General features: G+C 44.6%; 1 protein-coding gene across 1 annotated transcript in view; it reads left to right on the top strand.

The window, feature by feature from the left end:
* Positions 1-386: 386 nt before the first annotated feature.
* Positions 387-10,309, top strand: part of Nsf (N-ethylmaleimide sensitive factor, vesicle fusing ATPase) — a 151,177-nt gene continuing 141,254 nt past the window's right edge. The window contains exon 1 of the mRNA XM_070027663.1: positions 387-490. Coding sequence (XP_069883764.1) covers positions 479-490 — 12 coding nt within the window. The 5' untranslated portion in view covers positions 387-478. The remainder of the gene's footprint in view (positions 491-10,309) is intronic.

Below are 10,309 nucleotides of genomic sequence, written 5' to 3'. Positions count from 1 at the left end.
CGGGCGCCTGTGGCTCACGCCTGTAATCCTACCTGCTCTGCTCAGGAGGTTGAGATCTGAGAATCCAGGTCATAAACCAGCCTAGGCAGGAAAGTTTTAAAAAGCTCAAGGACAGTGTCCAGGCTCTGAGTTCAAGCCCAGGACCCGCACAAGACAAAACCAAACCAAAAACAAAGCATCGAAAACCTGGCTACAAATTCGCCACAGAGGATCTAGAGCGAGCATCACGCGGGCACGCGCACCTCTGGAACGCAGTCACCTTGCGGCCGCTCCGCAGCCTCCACCCAACATGGCGCCGCCGCCGCCGCGGGCACACGCGCACGCGCACGCGCATGGCAGGAGGGGAGGCGGGGACGCGGCCCGGGAGCGCTCGCGTCCTCACGGCGGCTGCGTGCCTGCGCCGGGGCGGGCTGGCGGCCTCCAGCGGGTGCGCGCGCGGACTGGAGCTGCTGCTGGCGAGCCGGACGTGTCCGCAAAGATGGCGGGCCGGGTGAGTGCCGGCCGGGGAGGGAAAGCCCTGGCTCGAGGAGCCGAACGCCGGGCTCGCGGCCCGGCACTGGGAGGTCCAGGCGGCCCCAGAGGAGCGGGCATGAGGGCTGGCAGTGAGGCACCGGCAGGGCAATGCGGGGCTTGAGGCTGACGGAGGGGGAGCCCTGGCTGGGGGATTAGCTCTCCTCAGAAACTCCGTCCCCCTCGAAGCTGACCCGGGGGGCACCGGTGTCGCCTCCCCTCCCCCCGAGTCGCCCCGTGCGGTTCCTCCCGGGGGCTTGTTTCCTGGTCCTCGGGCCGCCGCAGGATCGTGGACCTCCCACCCGCGCTTCTAGTCTCGGGGGTTTCTCCGCGCCCCCCGGGGGCAGGGGGGAACCGACGAGGTGGCGCGGGCGGAATAGCGGCGGGGGTCCGGGCGCCTGCAGTCGGGGCGAGCGGTGCAGGACCCCCAGGTCCATTTCTAGTTCATAAATGGAAAGTCTTGTGAAAGGGGGCGCGGGGTTTCACCCCAGACCTGCGAGCTGTCGAGTCTCTGCGGAAACGGCTTTCGCTTGGGATGCTGATGGATTTGGGGAGTCGCGGTTAAAAAAAATAATAATAAAAGTACCATTCGCTTTGAATGCAGCCAGAATATGCTATAGTTTCAGGGGCTTTAAATTTTACTTCCTCCTTTAGCTTCTGGGATCGCGGGGTAGGATGGGTTTGGCGAGGAGCGATAGGGCTGACCGAGGGCTGTATTGCAGTATGCATTGAGCTAAAAGCTCCCAGGGATCCAACCTGCCCTGTGATCACGCTGATCGTAAGCCTGGGGACATTAACTGCGTCATTAGGGACTAAAGATGTGCTTGACTCGCCTCTACCAGAATAGTGGGATGTATTTGCATACAATTATGCATATATGCAAATGACAATTGTAGATCATAGGATTCTAGAGTCAGAAGAGACTTTAAAGGTCATCTGTTTAGATTAGCCATTTTCTCTTCCTTTCCCCCCATAGCCTCCCCCTTTAATCTAAGGCTGGTTCATCTGTACTTCCAAGTCTCCCCCCCCCCTCCTGTATATCACCTGCTTCGAAACATACTTAGGCTTCTCCTACCTTAAAACAAACCTTCTGTCCACCCCCACATCTGTCACCCTTTCTGTCTCCACTTTATAACTAGAAATTCTGAGGTACTCATCTATATTAGCTTCTGTGTTTTCCATACTCAGCCCACTGCAGTGTGATTCAGATGGGCTCTTTATCGTCCCAGGGAAATGAGTCTCTAACTTTTTCCCCCCTCCCCCACTCTTCCACCAGTCTGCTTAATATTTGGCAGTATTAGACTGCCCCTTTAGTGGAGGGCACTTCCCATGGCTTCTGTGATGCCTTGCTTTTGTTTGGACTCCCCTTGGCTTTTGCAGACTCACCCTCCTCTACCCTGTCATTCAATGTTGCTATTCCTCCAAGTCTTTCTTCTCACTCTTATTTTCTCCTTAGGCAATTCCCTCTAAACCCATAGCTATGGAGCTATGAGTATAACAGTAATTCTCATTATTTTATTTCCCCCCCCCACCAGACCTGTCATTTCAGTTCCACATAAATACACTAAATTGCTTATTCAACACCAAGGTCCCTTAAGCTCTGCTGGTTCAGATCCGAACCCATGATCTTTGCCACCTAACTGGTACTTTTCCTGCATCTTTTTTCACTGAATGGCACCATCACCCATCCAGTTACATAGGCTGGAAACCTTGGGTAGGGGAGCTGGTTTACCCTTAATTTACATTTCTTTCCATGTCTTCTGCTCCCTGGTAAAATTCACCACTGAGTTCTGTCCCCCTATACACACCAAAAAAAGGCCCCTCTCCCCCCAAAAAAGGTCAGGATGGGAGCATTGTTGCTTTAAACTATACCTATGCTAAAAAACATCTACTGACCCAGTCACCTGTTATTTTGCCCTCTTAAAAAACTCTGATAAGGGCTGGGAAGGTGGCTCAGTGGTAGAGTGCTTGCCTTGCATTCCTGAGGCCCTGGGTTTGATTCCTCAGCACCACATAAGCAAAAAGAAAAAGCCGGAAGTGGCACTGTGGCTCAAGTGGTAGAGCGCTAGCCTTGAGCTGAAGAGCTGAGGGACAGCACCCAGGCCCAGAGTTCAAGCCCCACGACTGGACCCAAAAAAAAAAACAAACTCTGATAAGTCTACCTTTCCTTTTTGTTTGTTTGTGGTGCAGGGACTGGAAACCAACCACAGCCTTGTACCAAGGTCAGCACTGGCCCTCTGAGTTACATCCCCAGTCCGCCTCTCTACATCTTCATTTTCACCTTCTTTTCCCTTCCTGGTCTAGACTACTGCAGGAAGCCTCCAAATAGTCTCCTTTTGACACCTAGCCCACTTCCATCCACTCTCCACACTAGTGTTCCTTCCCATGTCCCTTGGCACTTAAACCCCTCCTTAGCAGCATCCCATTACGTTGGGTAGGTGATCACACACTTAACAAGGCTTCCAAGGCTCTTTGTGGTTTTGTCCCTGCTTCTCTTCACTCACTCTCTTACCATCTGCACTCAGGTTATATAAGCCTTTCCATTCTTGAACCTACAAGGTCTTTGAACTGTTTCCTTTCATTATTATGTCCCCAACCATTTACCTCCTACTTAGAGATCCCTTGGAGAAGCCTCTTCTGGCCTTACAGTATAGATCAGGATTCTTTGTTATTTATATTTGAAAAACTATATTCTCCCCTTAGAGATTTGTCTTTTTTTCCATTTGATGTATATTAGTGTTTTTATTTACCCTGACCAATAGACTTGACTTTACGTGAAAGCCAAGCCCAGTGTAGTTATTAACAAATTATTATCTGGGATCTAGGAACATAGTTGTTTCTTTTTCTTTTTTAGTTTCTTTGCTCAAGTGATCCTTCTACCTCAGTCTCCCAAGTAGCTGAGTCTACAGGTGCATACCTCTCTCGCTCTCTTTCTCTCTATATACAGATATATATATATGTATGTTTGTGTGTGTGTGTGTGTGTGCGTGTGTGTGCGTGTGCGCGTGCCCATAAGCATGTGCCACTATTAGGGCTTGAACTCTGAGCTTGGGCACTGTCCCTGAACTTTTTGCTCAAGGCTAGTACTCTACTCCTGGAGCCACAGCTCCACTTCTGGCTTTCTGGTGGTTAATTGGATATGAATCTCACAGAAGTTCTTGCCCAGGCTGACATGGAGCCATAATCTCAGATCCTAGCCTCCTTAGTAGTAGTAATAGGGTTTTCTTTTCTTTTCTTTCTTTTGGTCAGTTGTGGGGTTTGAGCTCTGGGCCTGAGCTCTGTCCCTCAGCTTTTCAGCTCAAGGCTAGCACTCTACCACTTGAACTACAGATCTACTTTTAGTTTTCTGGTGGTGAAAGATGTGCTTGACTCGCCTCTACCAGAATAGTGGAATTCATACAATTCATACAATTATGCATATATGCAAATATAGGATTCTAGAGTCAAAAGAGACTTTAAAGGTCATCTGTCTAAATTAGCTATTTTCTCTTCCTTTCCCCCCCTCCCCCCGTAGCCTCCCCCTTTTATCTAAGGCTGGTTTCATCTGTATTTCCAAGTCTTCCCCCCCACCCCCTCTTGAATATCACCTGCTTCGAAACATACTCAGGACTCATGGACTTTCCTGCTCAGGCTGGCTTTGAACCGCAATCCTCAGGTCTCAGCCTCCTGAGTAGTTAGGATTACAGGCATGAGCCTCTGGTGCCCGGCTGTTTATATTTGATAAAGTCTTTATATATAGCCCAGGTCAGTCTTGAACTCACTGCCTCACTCCTTCACCTTTCTGGGTGCTGAAATCACAGGCCTATGTTACCATGCCTGGTTGAGTCTTTTGAATACCTAGGTAACAGAATTTTATTAGCTTTCCATCATAATAACAAAATACTTGAGATAATAAACTTGTAAAGAGCAAAGGCTTGTTTTCTCTCACATTTTGGAGAATCCAGTCTGAGATTTTTGACTGTGTTATAATGCAGCAGCACACTATGCTAGAAGGGTATAGTAGAACAAAACTGTCTATCTCTCCACCTAGGGAACAAAAGACAGAATCTGGTCCCCCATTCCCTTTGAGAACATGTCCCAGACAACCTAAGGTCCTACCTAAAGGTCCACAACACCCACACTATTTCTGACTTGGGTACCAAGCCTTTAATATATGGACCTTTTGGGATATTTAACATCCAAACTGTTGCCTCAGCCTCTTTAGTATATAGCATTACAGGTGTGAACCACCTAAATTGAGTTTTCAAGTTAAACTTTAGGTTACCTTCACTGGAAATGTTCTGCTTTGTCAGTCTTGTTTTTTTTTTTTTTTTTCTGTCGGTCATGGGGCTTGAACTCTGGGCTTGGGCGCTGTCCCTGCGCTCTTCAGCTCAAGGCGAGCGCTCTACTGCTTAAGCCAATGTGCCACTTCTGGTTTTCTAGTGGTTTTTATTGGAGATAAGAGTCTCATGGACTTTCCTGCCTGGGCTGGCTTTGAACTTCAATCCTCAGAACTCAGCCTCCTGAGTAGCTAGTATTACAGGTGTGAGCGCTTCAGTCTTTTTTAAAAAATGAGCCCAGAATAGAACATGGAGATCCACAAAAATGTCCTTGAATTATTAGTCTCTTGAGCTGGCCACTACCATTGTTAATACAGGCTAAAATTGTTTTAGCTTGTATTCTGAAGCAAATCACATTCATATGGAGTTTGTAGACAAAACCTTCATGGTCTCTTTTGTTTTCATGTTGGTTGGGCTTGGGGCTTGAACTCAGAGTCTGGGTGCTGTCCCTGCTCTTTTTTGTTTGTTTGCTTGTTTTATCTTTTAATTTTTTAAAATTCTTTTATTTATTTATTTATTTTTGGGTCTGGTCGTGGGGCCTGAACTCTGGACCTGGGCGCTGTCCCTCAGCTCTTCAGCTCAAGGCTAGCGTTCTACCACTTGAGCCACAGCTCCACTTCCAGCTTTTTTCTTTTTGCTTATCTGGTGCTGAGGAATCGAACCCAGGGTCTCAGGCATGCAAGGCAAGCGCTCTACCACTGAGCCACCTTCCCAACCCCAATCACAACAAAATTTTTTTTAAAAAGTAAAAGGTAAGGGCTGGGAAGGTGGCTCAGTGGTAGAGCGCTTGCCTTGCATGCCTGAGACGCTGGGTTCAATTCCTCAGCACCACATAAGCAGAAAAAACTGGAAGTGACACTATGGCTCAAGTGGTAGAGTGCTAGCCTTAAGCTGAATAGCTGAGGAACAGTGCCCAGGACGAGGCCCAGGCCCAGGCCCCAGGACTGCCACCACCACCAACAATAACAAAAAGTTTGTGAATTCTCTTAGCTTTGACGATACAACGATTTCTTCCATGTCAGGTGATATGTACATTTCTTCCCTTTTGTTTAGTATAAGCTGTTCCCTCTTTCCCTCTCATTCCCTCCTTCCATTGCTGCCCTTGAGTTGCTTAGTTCATTTTCATCAATATCCAGTACAGCTGATGGGCCACTCTCTTGTATGTTTTCCCCTGTTTCCTTCTGTTTCTGTGTCCTCCTCTTAGCTCTTCCCTGATCTTTTTGCTCAAGGCTATCGCTCTACCACTTGAGCCACAGATCCACTTCTGGCTTTTTAGTTATTAATTGGTGATAAGAATCTCATAGACACGGCTAGGAAGGTGGCTCAGTGGTAGAATGCTTGCCTTGTATGCATGCGGTCCTGGGTTCAAGTACTTATCACCACATAAGCAGAAAAAGCTGGAAGTGGCTGTATGGCCCAAGTGGTAGAGCTTTAGCCTTGAACTGAAGAACTGAGGGACAGTGCCCAGGCCCAGAGTTTAGGCCCCAAGACCGACAAAAAAAAAAAAAATAAAATCTCAGAGACCTTCCTGACCAGGCTGTCTTTGAACCTCCATCCTTAGTTGTCAGTCTCCTGAGTAGCTAGGATTATAGGTGTGAGTCATCAATGCCCAGCCTGCATGTTTTTTTAAAATCACCATCTCCATATCATTGGACTTTTTTTTTTGTTAAACATAAGTGCATAACATATCCTTTAACAATTCATTCTTTTTTTCTGTTTGCTTAGGCCAGGGCATGTCTACTACTTGTTGAAAATCTTCTTTCATGTTAGGAAATGTAGCCCTCCCAGTTTTGTTTTATCCATAAATTTAATAATCCTGATATCTGTGTTTACATTGAAGTCATGGATAAAAGGTTAAATATCAACTGGGTTAGAAATAGCCCTTGAGCGTGCTTTTAGCAGACCCTTTCCTCCCCTTGACTACTATTTATCAATACACTTGGAGTACCATTTGCTTGGCTACAAATATATCTCATTTAATCTTGATTAAACAACCCTGCAAGATAGGTAGTATTCTTTGTTGTATGTATGTATTTAGTAACCGGCCAAGTTCATAGCCAGCAAGAAACATAACTAGGATTTGAACTCAAGTCACTTTGATACTGTTACCTCGTTCACCAACTTAGTTGCAAAAATATAAAGAAAACTATATTTACCTTCCCTAGAACTTTTTGGACTTTGCTATCAAAAGTTTTAACTTTTGCTGGGCGCTGGTGGCTCACGCCAAGTTATATTAGTTTATACTCTCACTAGTAACATATAAGTGAGTACCCAATACTCATATACTACCTAATACTTAATATTACAATTTTTTTGGGGGGGGGTCTGGTCGTGGGGCCTGAACTCTGGACCTGGATGCTGTCCCTCAGCTCTTCAGCTCAAGGCTAGCGCTCTACCACTTGAGCCATAGCGCCACTTCCGGCTTTTTCTTTTTGCTTATGTGGTGCTGAGGAATCAAACCCAGGGCCTCAGGCATGCAAGGCAAGCACTCTACCACTGAGCCACCTTCCCAGCCCTTAATATTACAAATATTTTAACTACTGCAGTATAGTAGGTGTAAAATGATATATCCATTTTGTCCTCTTGATAGCTAGTGAAATATGCCGGGGGACCAGTGGCTCACACCAAAATCCGAGCTACTCAGGAGGCTGAGATCTGAGGTTTGTGGTCTAAGGTCAGGGTAGAAAAGTCTTTGTGGGACTCTTATCCAATTAACTACTCAAAAACTGAAAGTGGTGTTGTGGTTCAAATGGTAGAGTGCTAAGCCTTGAGAACAAAGAGGCTCAGGAACAGCACCCAGGTCCTTAGTTCAAGCCCTAAAACCAATTAAAAAAAAAGATAGCTAGTGAAATTGATCATTTTTCATGTCAGTCACATTTCTTTTTTTTTTTTTTTTGCCAGTCCTAGGGCTTGAACTCAGGGCCTGGGCACTGTCCTTGAGCTTCTTTTGCTCAAGGCTAGTACTCTACCACAGTACCACTTTTGGCTTTTCTATTTATGTGGTACTGAGGAATCAAACCCAGGGCTTCCTGTATGCTAGGCAAGCACTCTTATCACTAGGCTACATTCCCAGCCCTTAGACATTTCTTAATATATTATCATTGTCTATTTTTTGCCTATTTTGGTTGGGAAGTTCGTATTTTTTTATTGTGTAGTTTTTCTTTTTTGTGGGTAGTGAAGTAAGGAATGCTTTAGATTCTGACCCTTTAATCATCATAAATAACTTCTTCCAGATGATGATTTCTTAAATATTTGTTGTCTTAGAATAGGTTTTATTATAGTTATAATTTGAGTTTTAGTATAATTACAATGTTTTTCAAGAAATCTTTCCTTACTCTGAAGTCATAAAGATTTTCTTCTAAACTGTTTTAAATTTTGCTTTGCATATTTCAGTGATTAATTCATCAGAAATTTATTTTTGTGTTTGGTGTGAATTATGAAGTTAATTTTATCTTTTCCATATGTATAACCAGTTGTCTCAATATCATTTATTTTTCTCATCACTGATTTGTAATGCTACCTCTGTATTATTTCTGAATCCAGTTCTCATACATGTGAGTCTGAGTCTGGGTTTAATCTGTTTCATTGTTCTATTGTATAAGTAATATAAATATAAAATAAATAGATTTTAAAACAATGGCAATGTTCTAACTATCACAGCTTTAAAAATTCTTAATACCTTATAGAATAAATCTTCTTAGTTTTCATCTCTTAACCCTTTTCTTATGAATTTTGGGATCAACTTAATCTCTCCTCCTTTTAAGAAAATGTACACTCTTTATATTGCTATTGATTTTGACCTACATTATACTTTTATTTTACAATGGCAGACAAAACTCCAATAAAATCCAGCTAAATGATTCTATAAATTTTTTTTTTCTGGGATGGGAAGGTGGCTCAGTTGAAGAGTGCTTGCCTTGCATGCATGGGGTCCTGGGTTTGATTCCTCAGCACCACGTAAGCAGAAAAAGCTAGAAGTGGTGCTATAGCTCAAGTGGTAGAGCACTAGCCTTGAGCTGAAGAGCTGAAGGACAGTGTCCAGGACCAGAGTTCGGGGCCCATGACTGACCAAAAAAATTGTTTTTTTTCCTTTATTTGAATTTAAGCCAAAAGTGCTAATAATTTATCACATTTTGTGTGCTATAGATTTGAATCTAAATGAATTAGCATTAGCTCTTTATCAGTAATGCATGGAAGCTGGGGTTATGGCTCAAGTGTTAGAATATCTGTCTAGTAAATAAGAGGTCATAAGTTCAACCCCATACCATCTCCCAAGAAAAGAAATATAAATACAGGCATTGTGCGTAATCCCAGTGCTTGAGAAGATGAGACAGAAGAATTGGGAGTAAGATATCAATCTTGGCTACATAGAAAACTCCTTCTCAAAATAAAAGACATTCTTGGCATTTTTAGGTTGGTACTATTTTATACAAAGTGACATGTCATTTGGATTTTTTTTTGTTGTTGGTTGTGGGGCTTGAACTCAGGGCCTGGGCACTATCCCTGAATCTATGTACTCAAGGCTAGCCCTTTACCACTTGAGCCACAGCGCCACTTCTGGTTTTTGAATTCTTAAGTGGAGATAAGAGTTTCATGGAGACTTTTCTGCCCAGGTTCCAGGCTGGCTTTGAACAGTGATCCTCACATCTCAGCCTCCTGAGTGACTAGGATAACAGGCATGAGCCACCGGTGCCAAGCCAGAAAATACTTTTGCATTGTACTAATTTAGAAGATTTAGGGGCTGGGAAGGTGGCTCATCGGTACAGTGCTTGCCTCCCATGCATGAGGCCCTGGGTTCTATTTCTAAGCATCACATAAACAGAAAAGGCCGGAAGTGGCATTGTGGCTCAAGTGGTAGATAGCTAGCCTTGAGCCCAAGAGAAGATTTAGTATTGTTGACATGTCATTGGCGGTAGGTGAGGAGCCAAGATTACTGAGGGAGACCCCTGTGGTCCTTGTCTCCAATGTAGAAAGGAATTTCAGACTGATATATGAGATAGAGACTTACAGACTTTTATTTAGCAAGCAAGGCAGAAAGCAGAGCACAGAACAGAGCATACAGAAGGTAGAGTGTGGGCGTTGAGAGGAACGCAATGAAATTTCTAACATCAGGGACACACACACACACACACACACACACACACACACATACATGCGCTTGCTCGCGCGCGCACGCACACACATGCTAAATTAGGGCAGGGGACTTAAGATTTCTTTAGATAAGTCCTCTTCTCTGAGCACCTGTTAAATTGATCATTCTTCTTGCTGTGTTGTTTTGACATCAGTCTGGCTCAGAGACAGTATAAAATAAAATGTTGGGCTGGGAATGTGGCTTAGTGATAGAGTGCTTGCCTAGCAAGCATGAAGCCTAAGTTTGATTTCTCTGTATTACATAACAGAAAAAAACTGGAAGTGGTGCTGTGGCTCAAGTGGTAGAGTGCTAGTCTTGAGCAAAGACAAACTGAGAGATAAGTGCCCAG

The sequence above is a fragment of the Dipodomys merriami genome, unplaced genomic scaffold (genome assembly GCF_024711535.1).
Source record: "Dipodomys merriami isolate MVZ:Mamm:240054 unplaced genomic scaffold, mDipMer1.0.p SCAF_19, whole genome shotgun sequence".
In the NCBI taxonomy this organism is placed as follows: Eukaryota; Metazoa; Chordata; class Mammalia; order Rodentia; family Heteromyidae; genus Dipodomys; species Dipodomys merriami.
Note: the sequence above shows the minus strand (reverse complement) of the source record. Positions and strands in the feature narration are given on the sequence as shown.